Source organism: Spermophilus citellus (assembly GCF_964194105.1).
Source record: "Spermophilus citellus genome assembly, chromosome: 9".
Lineage (NCBI taxonomy): Eukaryota > Metazoa > Chordata > Mammalia > Rodentia > Sciuridae > Spermophilus > Spermophilus citellus.
In genome coordinates, this window is record NC_138191.1 from 130924086 (window position 1) to 130941646 (window position 17561).

General features: G+C 44.8%; 1 protein-coding gene across 6 annotated transcripts in view; it reads right to left on the reverse strand.

Annotated features, from left to right (window-relative positions):
* VPS13D (vacuolar protein sorting 13 homolog D) overlaps positions 1–17561 on the reverse strand; it is a 253975-nt gene that overhangs the window by 141620 nt on the left and 94794 nt on the right. For 3 of the 6 annotated variants that reach the window (XM_081305180.1, XM_081305179.1, XM_081305184.1), the window contains 7 exons: positions 15854–15943; positions 12100–12240; positions 9687–9809; positions 7132–7206; positions 3854–3956; positions 2219–2371; positions 267–402 (listed from right to left, as the gene is read on the reverse strand). In XM_081305180.1, the coding sequence (XP_081161306.1) occupies positions 267–402; positions 2219–2371; positions 3854–3956; positions 7132–7206; positions 9687–9809; positions 12100–12240; positions 15854–15943 (821 nt within the window). Of the gene's footprint in view, positions 1–266; positions 403–2218; positions 2372–3853; positions 3960–7131; positions 7207–9686; positions 9810–12099; positions 12241–15853; positions 15944–17561 lie in introns of all 6 variants that reach the window. The other 3 variants (XM_081305183.1, XM_081305182.1, XM_081305181.1) reach the window with 3 other exon arrangements.

Consider the following 17561-nt stretch of genomic DNA (forward strand, 5'->3'; position numbering starts at 1 on the left):
ACTGAGTTTATAAAGGAAATTTGCCCAGGTGAGATAATATGTGCCTGCCAATTTAAAATCTCATCTTCTACTGAAATTAACCTGCCTGGCTGATGTACAGCGATGACCCAAGCCTATGACTGGGTCAACAGAATCGGAAGCAGCCTCCCTATGACGAGGAGAAGTAAAAAACAAGAAAATGTCACTAGAGCAAAGTTATTATAAGTGTAAGCATTTGGAAGCCTGGTTCTGAGGGGCTGTGGCCATGGCACAAGGACACCACTCACCGTGGAGGAAGATGAATTTTTATCTGGTGCAGCATATCGGAAAAAAGTTCCAACTTTGTCCACAGACACAGGGCTCACCTGCTCCCAGCCATTCACTCTCACTTGCAGTTGGTGAATCCGCAGGTCGTGGGTGTGTCTATGAGAAAGAACAGGAACACAATCTCAGAAGGCAAGAAAAGTGGAGGCAAAGACTCCAACCTGACCTGCTGTGTGACCACACAGACGCCCGCTGGCTAGGCCTCTGGGGGATTCCCTAAGGAAGAGGAAATCAGGAGCTGGTTTAACTGGGTTTTATGAGAACAGCACAAATGCAAGTTCCGGCAGGCTGAGCAAGAGGGGCACTCACGCGCCCCTTCCGTGAAATCTCGCACTAACCAGGTCTCTCCCCCGCAGTCCCCACCCCAACCCCTCATCAAACAATGGTGAAAATCATTCAGTGGGGCAGGAAAAACGCACTAGTGACTGAATCACATAACCAGCCTCTTGGAAAGGCACAGAAACTTTTTCCTTCTTGGTGCTTTTGTTGACTATCCCACTTCTCTCAAAACCACACGCAGTCGGTGGGCTCCAGCTCCAAGTGGCTGCGAACGGGCATTCAGAGTCTCGGGCCCAAGCACTCAGCTGAAACCGGAGCAGAAGGTAGTGGGCAGAACAGGAGGAACGGAGGAAATTGCACATTTAATTCTATTTTAGATTTTGCCTAATTCAAGCCAGAAGCCTGAAGCGGGGAGCTGAATTTGAGGCTAACAGGAAGCAGGGAGGGAGGCTCGGAGTGGGGTACCGCGTGCCAAAGGGGGAAATGCCAGAAAAGGCATTTATTTTGATGAATTCAGGCAGAACAGCAGGACTTGAAAAGGGCCACAAAACATGGAAACTAAAACGGAAATGACAAAGAGGTCAAGCCCTGGCTTAGACAAGAGGCAGTGATAATTCAGAGATGCTGTCCAGTCCTATGGCTTCTCTGGGAACCTCATGAAAAGATAGGACAATGGCTTGACCCTCGTCCCTGGAAACTACAGTGGCTTCCAGGGACACGTGACCAGCACAGGGACTTTATTTTACTTCTTTTTTTTCCCCTGGAATACATGGGTCTGTCTCTCTCTCTCTTCCAGAGACTCATATATACACAACCCTTCTCAGGTAGTTCAGGTAGTTCATGGGCATAAAACCATCAAATGCGCCGGGGACGGGAGAGGTGGGCACATGGACTTCGGCACCATGAGACACAAAGGCCTGCAGAAGGATGAAGCCAACCTCTTCCATGTCCACTCAGCTTAAGAACCATCTAAGGCTCAAAACCTAAGACCTTTACCTGTCCAAATACTAAGTCTTAATATCCATGCCCCCTGGATAGCCCTTCCATTTAAAAATGTTTGCAAATAATGGGACACTTGTTTGGATATTTCACCATCTCTCAATGGCCAGATGTAAAGCTCTCTTCCCCTCCTCCTGACCCTCAGCTTGCTACCTCAGGAGGGGACCCGCCAGCAGTTGCCCAGACAGGTCTCATGCACGTCTCACCCTCACTGGCTCCACTTCCTCAAACTAGCTGCCCGCTAAGTGCTATGTGGAACACACATACGCTACAGGTGAGACCAATGTGCTTTGAGAACCTTTTCAGAATAGCATGTCACCACTGCATCATGGAAACCAGGCCAACATGCAATGAACTTGAGCGTTATAATGTCCATGCTTCGACAAACTTATGAGAGACACATAGGTTATCTCCCCATCTGTTGAGTAAACGGATGGTCAATGGAAAGAGACGTATTTCCAAGATGGCAAGACAGCCCACATTTATTAAAGTAAACAATGATTTTCAAAATATCTTTTAAAAATATAATATTAAAATCAGGAATAAGTGAAAAAACAAAACATGAGGGACAATCATTTATATTCACTTTTCTATTCACTTATTTTTTTAAGGAAAAGAAGAAACAAGCATACTTTACCTGTGTCTCAACTTTCCTCTGGCTTCAAATTCAAAGGGAATCTCTTCACCCGTAAGGACTTCTCGCCACTCACTGACCTTGTGAGCATCGTCTAGAAATGCTCCGTTCCCTTCTGGGACCACACCTGGACTCCCACTGTGGGACAATGCCGCCCTGGAAGCAATCAGAAGAACCCACTGTCCCTGGTCTCCACCATTCCCTCCTCAGGGCTCTGTGCTGAGGAGAAGCCCTCTCAGGACAGCCCGCAGCAGTAAGGTAGGAGCCCGCCACAGAGGAGGACCTCAAAGCCCAGTGACTATGGTGATCCCATGCTCAGTCACAGTTTACCCGAACTCTAGGAATAGCTGAATTGTCACTACCTAGTCACTTAGCTCCAGCAGCAGAGTCTGGCAGGTATACAGTAAGGTAGGATTTTTAAAGGAACATGTAAGTGCGTGGCTGGAATTTAACAGACCTAAACTGCTAAACAGAAGAACCTCCCTTCCAGGGCATTATACTCAGCGGGGGCAGGGGAAATGCAGTTTCGAATCAGTTGATTCTGTTACCCATTCTGTGTACTTCATGGCCTATGCTACAAAGTCACCAGGTACATAGAATAGGACACAAGATCTAAACAGGCCAAGAGTTCTCAACGAAAGTTCTCACTCAGCTTAGGGAAACTTATTTGTCCTCCAAACTCCAGCCAAGCCCATCTGTGCTGAAGCAGGTCCCGGATAACCCTCCCGGGGCTGGGGAGGCTGGAGGACATTTTTGAAGCAGTGTGGGAAGCAAAATGTCTGTATTTTAATAAACAGGCAATGAAGAGGAGTGTGGCTTTTCTTGCAGATCTCCTACGCACACCCTTAACCTGTGTGCCTTTGCCTTTAAACATAAAACACGCAGGATGGAGAGCACAGTCTGACCACTGCAGACTCAGGATCAACTTAGGAGGACAGAAGTTACTTGTGGGAGGCCGCCATGTCATGTGACCAGCGTTTTTCCCCTCCTGATCAGTTGAGGCACTGTCGGTCATATTCCCTCCCCCCCCCCCAATGATCTGGCTATTCTTAAGTTGTTGAAGTCCCAATCTTGAGGGTAGAAATAATGTAAATAAATGTGTCTTATTGCATAGGCGTGCCTTCCTGCAGCCCCATGGGTCCAGCTACACTCACCTGTTCCTTTGTGATATTACCCCTTGCCCTGTTTGGGATAGAATGTTCCATGGAAACTCCCTTTTTGTGTCCCCTTCTCTTACTCTGCCCTTGGGTGTGGCCTTCCTAGATGTCAGTCAACCTGCTGACAGTGGACATCATGAAGATACTCAGCCCCCTGAAATCTGACCCCTGGCCTCATTTGAATGGCTTCTCCTCAATAAAAGGGGTCAGCACGTGCTCGCTCTCCCTCTTTTTCTGTAGACCCTTAAGGTCAGAGGAGCCATCACAGCATCCCCAAAGAAAAAGGTATTTCTGTCTCTTGTGTGGTTATTTCACGCAGCCCAGTTAGCCCAGTTCCCCTGGAGTGACCCCTGAGCATTTTAGTCGCAAGCAACGCGGCAGTTATTGATTCAGACGTAAACCCAGGGCTCTCAAGAAGGGCTCTGCTGTGCTGCTGCAAGGGACAAAGAAGGCTCCAGGAGACCGGCTGCCTGCACCTTACCTGGTGGGTGTTGTGGTCAGAGTGGCAAACCACAAAGTGCACCCCGTGTGGTTCCTCAGAGCAAAGGGGACAAATGGCTGCCGGCGTTTGGGAGTTTTCACCTCTGCTGCGACCAAATGAGAAAAGGCTGTTAACACACACCTCACCTGCAAGGTGAGACGCCCGCCCTGCCCCCAAACTGCCTCCTGCGTGAAGGGGCTGAAGGCCAGGTAGGAGAGAAGGTTCTATCTACCAACAAGGTCAGCTAGTGGGGCAAATGGAAACTCAGGTGTGGGCTGGCTGCATGCCATGTTTTGCCCCCAGCACCCCAACTCCCAAACCTCCCCCAATTCTAACAGGCCTATCACTCAGAAGAGGGCCCCATCAGAACCTGCCTCGACTGGAATCAGGAGAGACCACTAGTCCCAAATAATATCTTCTAAACAGGTCACCCAGGTTATACCACAAGTAATTGTTGAAGCCTGGTCCACAAGGACTTCACTTAAGGAAGCTTTCCTTCATATAAAAGTTCACCTTCAGCCACAGTACAGAAAACAAAAATACCTTTTGCCAATCTCTCATTATGATAGTTATTATTTTCTCCCTGGAAAACCAGGGCTATACGATCCAAAAGCTATGAAAATGAAATTTCTAGCTCATTTGTTATCACAGACTTCACCGCCAGCTCCTATGAGCTGGCCACTATGGAGACTACAAAAGAAACGGGAAATAGGCTTCACTGCACAAGAGCCTCTACCAGGAAACCGCAGAGAACAACGGTCAATACAAAACTGTACGGAACCAGATCCTAGGGGAAGTGACCTGCCTACAAACACTGTGAGGACCCCAAGTGCATGAAGGGCGGCCTCTAAGAGCCTCTGAGGCCCCTCTGGCCCAGGGCCTATGTGACCTCCACTGGCCATACAAACTAAGGGGGAGGTGGCAGCAGGATCTCCAGGCAGTGGCAATGACAACTCAACGTGGGCAACTCCTGGATGACACACATAAGGGGACCACAGGCCCCATCCAGCCTGAAATCACAAAGACAGCAGAGAAAGACGGAGACCTGAATGGTCTGCAGTAGGGGAGAAAATGGCACCTACACAGAGCAGCAAGCACCGACAGCAGAGAGCACGGGCCAAAGCCCAGCCTATCCACAGGGCCTCTGCTTCCTACTGACAAAAATCAAGGCAGCAAACCACAACCTGTCCTGCTGCTACCCCTGCCAGGAGGAGGCCTGGGCGGCCTCCCATTGCCAGTGATTAGCACCATCTTTTAAAAAGCAATCGCTTCATTTTTCCCTTTGTATCTTTTATAGTTTCCAGAAGTTACTGCCATGAACACTGCCAGACGAGCAATTTCAGAGTGAGGCAAGTTGTACAAGTTGTAACAACAGTGGCTTGGTGAGTCTATGGCACAACAGTCCACTAAGACGATGAGCAGGCTCCAGCGTGTTCCCACAATTTGTGGCCAGTTATCTAAAGACACCCAAGTACTTGTCAAAGGTGGGCTTCAGCGAGGAACATGCCTAGTTTTTATTCCTGTAGCTCCATTTGGTTCTCCAGGTCTGCCTTAAAAAAACAGTGCTCATCAAGTAGAAAACGGAGGAGTAGCTGCGAGGCTGCTGCACGAGCAGAGGGGGCGCAGGGGAAGCAGCATTTGCTGCGGGCTCTGGAGACGACTCCTTCCCAGAGCAAACAGCTGCTTTTATTGCGGCAGATAAAGGGCCACGAGGAAAAGGAGCCAGATGTGCTTTCCCGTACCACCGTGAGCCAGACTGGAAGTTTCCACTTGCAAATTAGATTTAAAAAGAACAGGTGGCAGATGGCTTTGATCACACTGCAATGCAGAATAAAGCACGAGGAATCCACACAGAGAGATCCACAAGCACACTACCTTGGCACTAACTACCAAGGGCAGGAACACTGCTGAAGTCCCCAAGAACAAACAGCAGACTTCAGCCACCACTTCTCAGAGTGCACACAAATCCAAACCCAACACCAGGCAACAGCTCTGACATCTCTTGCACCAGGATCCAAATAAACTATGTACTTGCCTTTGGAACGGTATCAGAGGAAAAATTCCCAAATCCTTCAAAGAGCACATTACTCCCTGACAGCCTCAAAAATCCGCCTCTAGTGACCAAATCTAATTCTTCATGGGTTGAGATAACCCAAAGCTCCTCACATCCAAGTTCGGCCTCAAATGGCTCCCACTAAGGAAATTTTCAGCCCCTGGACTTTTTGCAGAGTGATCTGACCACTACTAACAACACAGGTTTCATGCTATACAGCAGCTCAGGCTATCAGAATAAATAGATTAAAGCAGCAGGTCTGCTGCTAACTAGTCACACTGAATGAAAGCAAATGAAGCCATCATCTGAGTCTTACTATCCTTGTCAGCTTCATGGAAACAATGCTTGGCTTTACGAGGCTGATAAGTAACATACAGAAAGCTCAGAGGCATCCATTCATGAATAAATAAAGATTCAGCCATAAGCTTGCTCTGTGAACAGAATTAATCAAAAGCAAAATCTTCCAGAAAGGTAATAAACCCATATCCACCTCCCCACGTATCAGTATCCTTGTTCTGTGCTCCTGGTAGAGGGAGTTCAAATGCCTTTTTTAATAAAATATGTCACAACCCATAATCTGGCATCAGCTGTGTGCAAACAAACCACTCAGATTAAATCACACTCCTTAAAACAAAGGAAGAAACGCACATCCTGGGCTCCGATTATTCAGTGTGTTTTTGATTTGATTATTCAGTCAAATTCTCAAGGAACTTTTAGGGGTCAGAGATAAAAATAAAGAAAATTTTCTTTTCTATCTCCTAAGCACATAAATTCATAACTAAAAACGTTAAAGTTTGTGCACAAGTAATTATTTACTATGCAATTTTTTCTTTACTCTATTCGTTATTATGAAGCTCCTATTTCATAGAGCCACCCACATTCCCACAAGAATAAATGTCCACTGATTGTTTTACAGAGTCCTGAGCCCTGCTTGGTAGAGGACAGGGCTCTTGCATTGGCGTGCCTTTGGTTGTGACAAACCCCATGCTTGGCACTGATATGTCTGCATCCCATGCCAAGGAGTTTATTGACAAGGAAGACTCAGCTCATCACTTACTTCAGATACAAAGTGCAATTCTGCTCCTTAGTTAAAAATGTTCTTCCTGTTACTGAAGCAAAGTACTCACAACACCCCCCATTCCACTCCCATTTACAAAAACATTCGATGTACAAGGCAGTTCTTGGTATAGGACAAGGAAGCAAGCCCTCGCTGGCCGTACTGTACCTCCAGCATAGGTCTGGTGCTCTAGGTTAGTCAGGCTGGCTGTACTCCTAGTTCTAAGGTAGACAAGGGGGAGGCCTGGCAGACAGGAGAGACAAAGTTAGAGGGTAAGAATAAATGCAGCAAGTGAGAATGGTCACCCCCACACAGCAAGTAGGCACAGAGAACAGTAACACGCAATCGCAGGACCGCCCTCCTGCAGCGACTGAGCTAGGAATGTCCTAGACAAAGCAAACCCGTTTTCATGCTGGCCGGGCTGTGGAGGCCGTGTCCCAGCAGCCTACTCCTCTTTCCTAATTAGGGGAAGAAAAAAGCACTCAAGGTTCTCTTCACTCCATGAGGACTTTTAATTTAAAGCATGTGATTTCCTGAAAGTGGCCCAGAAAAGTTCCAGAAACCAATCGGCACAGATTTTTAGTGGTTGCTCCATTCCAATTGGAGAACCAAGTGGCAGTAGAAAGGAGGCCCCTGGCAGCCTCAGACATTTGAAGGAAGACTCAGTCTGGGCCCAGATTTAAGCAATCTCTTCTAAGGAGCTATCTTATAGTGCTGTTTGAATTCTAAATTGGAAATGCAAGTTTTCAGAACATTTATACTTGATATTGTCATAAAACAAGCCTGAAATACAAAACTAATGAATTCAGGGAGGTGCCAGGCCATCCAGGATTCACCTGAAGCCTTACTGAACAAAGCCCATGATTACATCAAAATGAAGCCAATATTTTCTTTTCCCTGTTAAAGAAACAATGAGAAATCAGCATGCTGTATCCCTGGGCTGCATTTCACAGTCAGCGCTATTCCAAAGGCTCATTTTAAGGCTGGCCTGAATAAAAAGCACAACCTTGGGGGAATACGTTAAATATTCTCAAGACCTGAAAGTTGTTTTTTTTTTTTTAATTTACCTTTTAGTTGCAGTTGGATACAATACCTTTATTTTGTTTAATTATTTTTATGTGATGCTGAGAGTTGAACCCAGGGCCTCACACATGCTAGGCGAGCACACTACCGCTGAGCCACAGCCCCAGCCCAAGACCTGAAAGTTTATGATCAGTTCAACAAGGTTGAAATCTAGTGCCATCAAAAAAAAAAAAAAAAAAAAAAAAGGCCAACAATGATTTTGTAGGCCTATTAAAGAACACAACCCTGTCCCACAGAAAGAACAACATCTTGGAATTTTCAATAAAAAAACATATTTGGAAATTCAGGTATATTTAATTTTGTGATTAAAATTACATCTTACCTCTATCAGCTTACATAACCACAAAAATCTAATCTAAATAAAAACTGAGCTTTGACTTAGCATTGGCATTTAGCATAAATAAAGCAGCTTATTAACTGGAAAAAGGAGGAAAGAGAGGGGGAGAGAGTGGAGAGCAGGAGAGAGGGAAAGAGGGGGCAAGAGAGGGGGGTCGGGGAGGAGACAGACCCTTCATCCACTTCCTAAACATTAGGCCCTCCTAGTATTTGCAGTGATCCGATTTAAAAAAAAACCTCCCAGTACAAAGACGACTTTCAGAGACACACTCTTGGACATATCACAGAGATTACCAAAGTCTTCCGGGTAGACTAGATTATGTTTCCTTGACACATAAATCGGGAAGGCTGGAGGAGGAGAGAATTGAAGCTGACACCATCTGAACAGCCCAGGCTCCTAAGCAATGGCCTTGGAACCCAGAGCCTGGGAACTGGGAGGACAAGCACAACTGACAGTGGTTTTGTCTCTCCTTCTAGGAGCACAGGCAGACAGAAAGTCCGCTTTATGCAGTCTGAGGAGAGATGAACCAGCACAAATACTTCATACACTAAGCAGTCACCCTCCCATGACTGTCTGCAGACCAGGCGGAATATTTAAGTATTCAGGAGTTATGTGAAGCCCAGCCAAGACTCTTTGGGAAAACCACACAGAAAGACTTGGGGCTGAGTTCAAATTGGATGACAATGGCTTGTGGAACAACCAAGACCAGGCCTTCCATCACAATCTCCCCAGCTCTGAGGAATGCTCCATGGTGAGGCATTAAGTAAGGGAAGAAAACATGGTCAACAAAGAACAAACAGACTCCTCTCCCCTCAAGCGCTTGGGTATGCAATTCTTTTGTTCCTTACGAACAATACAGGGCCCCCTCTTAAAATCACCACATGGGATCCACTCTCCCTCTATTCAAGGATACATGTGCAAACCTTCTAGCACTAGCTTCAGATCTTAGAAGAGATGTTTTTAAAAATCCCAATAAAAAATACCCATTCACTGGAAACCAACATTTTGCCAAGTAAAACAGAAACCAAGCAGCAGCTGAATCAGGCGTACCCGTTCATTCACAATGTTACCAGAAATCAGAAATTATATGTCGCAGATCCTTTCTCCCTTACATAGGTGGATTTAGAGGTCACCTAAAAGTTCAGTAATTTGTGCAGAAAACTTGTCTCTTGCAAAAACTAAAACAGAACAACAGAAGGTGGCCAGGGTTTCCGATAGGCTTCTCCATGAAGAATGACAGGTCTATTGAATTTCTTAGTAAAGTACAACAATTCAGACAGACACCTGCAGATACGAATCTTACTTTGTCCAAAGCACGGAGGGTCCACTGAAGAGCCCATCCAGTCTTCTGATTGGGTTGACTCTATTTCCTTGTCTTCTTTACAGTAATCTGCCATCCATGATTCCTTGGTACTTACATACTGATCTAAAAAAAAAAAAAAAAAAAAAAAAAGAATCCCCAAAAGATATTAAGAAGAGCAGCAGAAAGGATGGAGAGTTCACATTGAATAGTTTCAATTAAGCAAAAGAAGCTTTTATGAAGTGCCTCCCTAGATGCTAGGCCTCTGCTGGATGCTGGGAAAGTCTGGGCCTGGAGAACTTAAGCTCCAGGAAAGGAATGAATGGGCACAAAATGCCCACCATGAAGCCACACCACGTGTGAAAAGTGAAAACACAAAGATAAATAAAACACCAAGGGGCCCATGGAAAACATATTCTGCTTGGCAGAAGTGCTGGTGTGCACACCAAAGTCCTTCTTCAGTGAGGCAGGGACCTTTGTTCTGGGTCTTGAGAAACGATCAGCCTAGGATTTACCAACAGGCTGGGAACGGGTGCTTTCTAGGCAGAAGGCAGAGCACACACAGGGACTCCAAGACAGGAAAGCCAGGGCACACTCAGGGAACAGAGTGCTCTGTCAGAACAGCACAGCACACTACGAACATAGCCAAGCAGTCTCGAGAAGGACCTAGTTGGTGAAGAACATGGTCAGGGAGAGACCGGCTCAGGAGGCTGAAATCCAGCAAGAATCTTCCTGGAGTAGCTTCCTTTTTTGGAGATAAGAACTACAGTGGGAATAACAGGTTAACAAAATAACTACCACATGCTACACCAAAGTGAAGATCTTTTACACTAAGAGATTACACTTTCTGGAACAAGGGTTACTGGTTTCTGGTTTTCAATTCCAACTCTTGGCTATTTAAAATCTGAGAGGTCCTAACAATGTTTCTGGGTTTCATAACACTATTGAAATAAGGAATTGGAAGTGAAAAAAAAAATTCACCACTAATAAGGAAATGTTTTAGAAGATATTTTTAAATACATAGAAGCTCATCATAAATATAACAAAGGACCTTTTGAGGCAAATTCGTGTTTACTGGAGCTTTTCAAAGAAGTATTGTCTAACCTAGTTTAGCACATAATGTGAAAAGCACAAAGGTGAAATAATATAGTTTAGGAGGATTACAAGTTAACTTACTACTACATTGGTATACTGAATATCCAAGAAAATTGATGAAGGGAATTTGATAAAATGGGGATTTTGCCAGACATGGTGGCAGACACCTGTAATCACAGTGGCTCAGGAGGACTGAGAGTTCAAGGCTAGCCTCAGCAATTTAGCAAGGCCCTAAACAACTCAGTGAGACCCTGTCTCTAAATAAAATATAAAAAGGGGCTGGGGATATGGCTCAGAGGTTAAGCATTCCTAAGTTCAATTGATGGTACCAAAAAAAAGGGGCAGGGATTAAGTTGGGGGGGGGGGGGTCAAAAACATGGTCTCATTTCACCACACACTTTCCACTGTGCATGACAGGGCAAGGTGATGTCTACTCTAACAGCCTCACCAGACAGACACACTACAGAAAGTCACCATTTGCAAACTTACATGACATCGCTCAGAGAGAACTGCAGAATTATCAAAATCTGATCACACAGACTAAGAAATCAAGCAGTGAACGTGAATCCTCATAGCAAATGTAAAAAATGCCTGATGATATGAAGATGCTACTCTAATTTTAGATGACAGAAATACAAATGATAGAGTGGTTCTCATTCACCACGTCAAATCTATAAGTGCACATTTCAGGGTTACCAAAGATCTTTCAGAGCACACACCACCAGCGTGGAACCCTGTGAGCAAGTTGGGTCAGCACAGAACCTGATCCAAAAACAACAAGGGTAACTGCCTCTGCTATGAGGACCAGGTCCAACCACACCTTCAAGTAAAATTATTTTTTAATAACCTGAAAAAATGTATTTATATTATTTCCAGGACATTTAATAAACCCCGGTGGCCAGCATTATGAGGAGAAAGTTCAGCAGGGTCTCTACATATCCCAAGAAGTCTAAAACTCTTGCAATCACTTTTCTGGCAAAGTCCAGTGAGGTGGCACCCACCTACAGCCCCAGTTACTTGGGAGACTTGGGAGGATCACTTGAGCCTATGAGTTCTAGACAATTTGGGCAACATAGTGAGACCCCCATCTCAAAACAAAGAAAACTAAACTGTAAGCATCAACAGGGAAGTGGGTTGAGAAGACTCCTGAGGCCATGTTAGGTCTGCCAGAAAAGCAGCCTGGTAAGTAAGTGACGTGGGACATGGCCAGCATCATCCCTTAACGGTAAGCCACTAATGAATGTACAACAGGGGGTGAACAATCTTCCAGGGACTTGCATAGAGCAAGGTACCAACCTGCAACAGGCAACTGCCCACTCACCAATTAGTACAGAAGTGATGTTGATATCCAGACGGGGTTTGGCCTTGGCCTCCAGCTTCAGTCGAGGAGGATGCAGACGACTAGCTGCCTGCTGTTGCCAGGATACAGAGCATGGCCATGGCTCAATGAATGGCTCCCAGCCTAAGAGAACACAGGAAGTGAGACATCTGCTCAGCAGACACCAACAGTTTACAGGGGAACACCGTTCACAAATGCTTAGCAAGGACAGACGAGAGCCTAAGAGCTCAGTTCCGTTTCACAGTGAAAGCACCAGCTCTGGCTATAGGTCACCCGCAGCTGTGTGTGCAGCACAGAGGATCCTGTGGAAGAGTAGACACCCACACCATGGTCTTCCAGAGGTGGCAGGAAGCAGGGCAGGAGTACACGTGCCCTGTTCCACAACAGAGCAGGCAGGACCTGTTCTGGAGCCGCTCAAGGAGTATCTGGTCAAAAAAGAAATACAGTAGCTTCCATGACCATTACCTTTCATGCTCCTGGTTACATGAACAAGCCACTAGCTAGACAAACAGATACACTTAGAGGCTCATTAACTTAACTTGCTCAAAAATTTTCTCATTTTTTGTCATACATACAAAAAGAATTTAAACAATGTACACGGACAGCTTAAAGAAAATACTATCACACCCATATACCCACCATTCCAGAAACAGAAAAACACAAGTTCCTTTGAAGTACCAAGCGCCACACCCACCATCTCCTTCCCAGCAGCCACCTCCCACCCAACTCCAGGCAATGATTTGCAGGAGCTTTTGATCATTTCCTTGCTATTCTTTATAATTTCACCACACATGTATGTATTCCTCAAGATCACACTAATCAGTCTTCCTGTATACAGCTTCCTGGAACTGGAACCCAGTCTCTTTCAAGTTTCTCCTTTTGCTCAACAACATGTCTTTGGGCATCTCATTACACAAGATGGACAAGGGTCACTGGGTACATTTGTTTTCACCCCTTAATGGTAAGCCACTAATCAATGTACAACTCATTTATTCATTCTGCTTCTGAAAGACTTTTTTTTTTTTTTGGTACTGGGGATCGAACTCAGGGGCACTCAACCACTGAGCCACATCCCCAGCCCCATTTTGTTTTATTTAGAGACAGAGTCTCACAGAGTTGCTTAGCACCTCGCTAAGTTGTTGAAGCTGGCTTTGAACTTGCAATCCTCCTGCCTCAGCATCCTGAGCCATGGGATTACCAGCATGCACCATGGCACCCGGCTGAAAGACATTCATTTAACTCTAGCTTCATTGCAAGGAAGAACACTACTGCAAGTGGTGTCATCTGTGTTTCCTAATTCTCATGCCTGGAGAGCAGCATGGAGCTGCATTGCTAAGCATGTTCACACTCAGAGTCACCAGGTCATGCTGATCTGTTTTCAAAGTGGTGGTGTCAATTTATGAACTTAACACGAATCTGCACTGATATGTAGGAGCATCTCAGTTTTTGCCAGTCTGTCAGGTGTGAAAAGTAGGGTCTCTTTATGATTTAGAAAGTACTTTTCCAAGCCAGTTAACGTTTAAGATTTTTAAATATACTTATTCAATCAGACACAGTGTGAATCCAATAAAATACAATACACAGGGTGGATACATTAGTACTTATTCCATTTGGCACTTACTGATGTGAACATGTTCATAACATCTTTAAAAGTAAGCAATAATTGGACTAGGAAAATAAATGATTCTCAGAAAAACAGCTACCATATGCCCCGCAAGAGCTTCTCTCAACTAGGAAGACTGAGCCCTTACTCTAAAGTCAAACATTCTGAACAACGAGGAAACAAGAGTGTCACTCTTAAGTGAATCCAGAGCAGAGGAAAATGTGGTCTGCTCTCTAGAACAATCAGCAGCAGCACTGTTAAGTGGGGGCTTAAGATAAGGACAGCAGTGACCACCTACGGCCTTAGCAGGCCCTGCATAGCAGTCCTCACTGGCTCTGTCCACACTGGGAGCTTATGGGAGCTTCTTCAAACCCTCTTAAGGCAAAAAAATTCATTGTAAAACCACTTGGCCCTAATACAGGGTGGCTTCTGAATCTCAACCTGCTTAAGCCTTGCTATGGTTTAGGTGTGGTCTGTCCCCAGAGATGCATGTGTGGGAGGCTGCATCCCTAGTGCAGAGTATGGGAGGTAGTGGGACCTTTTAAGAATGGGAGATCACTGGGGGTGTGCCCTCATGTGGCTCAAGTGATGGTGCGCTCTCCAAGTTCGACTCTCAGCACCACATAGAGATAAAATAAAGATATTGGGTCCACCTAAAGCTAAAAAATAAATACTAAAAAAAAAAAGACTAACCCAGTCTTCATGGAAGTCCTGAGCTGGTTCCTGCTATGAAAGCTGGAGCCTGAGCCTACATTGCTCTTGACCTCCTGGCAGGAGCCCTCTCATGCCTTGGCATTCTGACACATGGCCCTCCACCACTGGGACCCCACTAGAAGCCAAACCAATGGGACCATCTGATTTTGGTTTGTTCAGCCTCCAAATCTATAAGCTAAATAAACCTCTTTTCTTTTCTTTTTTTTTAGTCTCATGGTTTGAGAGCTTAATTGAACACATATTAAGCACCTATTACATATGAGATACAGGGATACATGGGGATAGAGATGGACAAGCAATTCTACCATCAGGTAGCAAGTGACCTAGTGCAGAGAACAGTCCATAGTGGTGTGCAGAGTACTGAAGCCGGAGGAGGAGCACTTTCCCTGTCATTCATCTGCAGACCTGATTTCTCTATGGCTAGCGGTTCTTCAAATAGGATGGAGGAAAGGGGAGCTTCACAGCTGCCACTAGGACAGACCAGATAAATCAGTGTCCCAAAGGGCTTGTGCTGTGTTTGGTTGTATACATTAAAAAAACAAACAAACAAAAAAAAAAAAATACCAGCACCTGAGGGGACCCTGAGGTTTTATAGAATAACCAAGATCAACATAAGCAATATCTCCACGAGATGCCGAGGACACCGCAGCCACTGCCTGCAGCAGGTATTTGCTATAGTAATGAAAACAAGACTAGCACGGGCCCTTTCCTTGGCCTTTCCAATGGGAAGGAAGCAATTGTGCAGTAAAATCTAGGCATGTATTGGAAAATCAGCTCACCCTGACCTGCCCTGTTTTATCTAGGGGGAGGGTGGGCAAAATGCACATTATCACTGACTCAGTACACTTCTCACCAAACAAACAGATCCAGTAAGCAATTAGGAGACCGGAGGGTTAAAATGCTACAGACATAAATCTCCCTTGAAATTGAACTATTATCAGGGCCGAACAAATGATCCTTCACTACTACAAATTCCAAAATCAGAAAGATCTTATAATTATGCCAGACACGGTGACATGTGCCTATAATCCCAGTGACAGAGACTGAGACAGGAGGGAAGCCTCAATGATTTAGTGAAACTCTGCCTTAAATTTTAAAAAAATAAATAAAAAGAACTAGGGACGTAGCTCAATGGTAAAGAGTGCATTGAGTCCTCAGTAAACCCTCCCCTACCAAGAAAAAAAGAAAGGCCTAACTATGAAAACTTCTGTTTAAATAATCAGTAGCAACATGTCAGATATGTTTTTAGTGAATAGGAAATCTCCATCTTCTGGCTAATTCGGTCACTCACTTTTAATCTTTCCCTGTCCTGCCCCCACACCCACCCTTTCCCACATGTAAAATTTATGTAGCATCGAGTTCAGGCAAACATTTAAATTTACTTTTTAAATCCCATAATAATATACACCTTATACTGACCTGACAGAGCACGGTTATAATAATCTCCAGAAAGGGTGAAGTGGGCGTAGCCTTCAGGGCTGGTTCTCACATGCTGGAGAAAATTCAGACCTGCAAGGAAAGCAGATCTCACTGGCTAGCAGGGCAGGGCAGGGCAGGGCAGGGCAGGGCAGGGCAGGGCAAGCAAGGTGGCCCTGGCTTACAGACCCCACTAGAGAGATGCTGACTGCAGCTGACTCTCATGGCCACCGCAGAGCACGCAGAGTGTTCTGTTCATCATGGATCTGTTATCATCCATGTTGATTTTTAAAAACATTGAATTAAAATACTATTTATCTTGATTGCTGCATTCTGGACACACCTCTAAATGTTATGCTGGAGGCAAGGGCCTCATCTGCCTCCCTCCATCCCCACCCCGGCACATAGGTGTATCCTGTTGCAACATAAGATACTTCTACCTGAATATACGAAAAGAGAGCAATAATAAGAACAAGTATGTCCCGATGAATGTTGTTCAAAATTTTAAGATTACAGCTGGGCACAGTGGCCCATGTCTGTAATCCCAGTAACTCAGGAGGCTGAGGGAAGAGGATTGCAAATTTGAGACCAGGCTCAGCAATTTAGTAAGGTCCTACACAACTTTCAAGACCCAGTCTGAAAATAAAAAATAAAAAGGTTTGGGGATGTAGCTCAGTGATAAAGTGCTCCTGAGTTTAATTCCTAGCAAAAAAATAAATAAATAAGATCATCATAGAAAAATAGGAAATCATCTAATTATTCCCTACACAAAAGATGTTCATAGCAATGGTCAAAACTCTAATTGTTACTTTTTTAAAAAAAATATTTTTCTAGTTGTTAATAGAACTTTATTCTATTTTATTTCTTTATATGTGGTGCTGAGAATCAAACCCAGTGCCTCACACATGCTAGGCAAGTGTGCTACTGCTGAGCCCTAGCCCCAGCCCCTAGTTGCTACTTTTAATAAGTGTCCCTGGGAATGCCTGGAAGCACAGGGCAAAGAATAATTTCTATGAGATGCAAAAGGCCAGATTAAAGCCCTAGAGAAGAAGCTGGCAAGACACAAACACAGAGAAATTAAGTGAACCAGCGTGAATTCCCATCTACCCTCCTCAAAAGCTTCCTCCCATCTGCCTGCAGGACACAGTATTCCTGCCCTGGACCCCTGCTACCAGAGGACACAGGCACACATCCACCACGTAGGAGGCCTCCAGAAGGAGACATCAAACTGAGCTTTCTAATGAGATTCTGATTTCATGTTTTTTTATTCTCAAGAAAGAAACAAGGTAGAAGCATTATTTTCTGCAATATTCACTGCAATATTAGGAAACATAAAAAGATAAACAAGCTGCAAGCAATGACGCACGCCTGTAATCCTAGCAACCTGGGAGAATAAGGCAGGAGGACTGAAAGTTGGAGGTCAACCTCAGCAACTTAGCTAGACTCTATCTCAAAATGAAAAATAAAAAGGGCTGGAATACGGCTCAGTGACAGAGAGACCCAGGTTCAAACCTTATGAGGGGACAAACCCTCATAAGCAAAATGGAGAAATCAGGAATTATTTAGCTAGAGTTGTTAATGTAATGGAAGTTTTATCAATGACAATTTCTATTATTCCTAAGTTATAGGCTGAAGGCCACATATGGCAAATAAATACAAATTTCTATAAAATACACAAAATGAAAACCATGTGTAAAGACATTATTTAAAT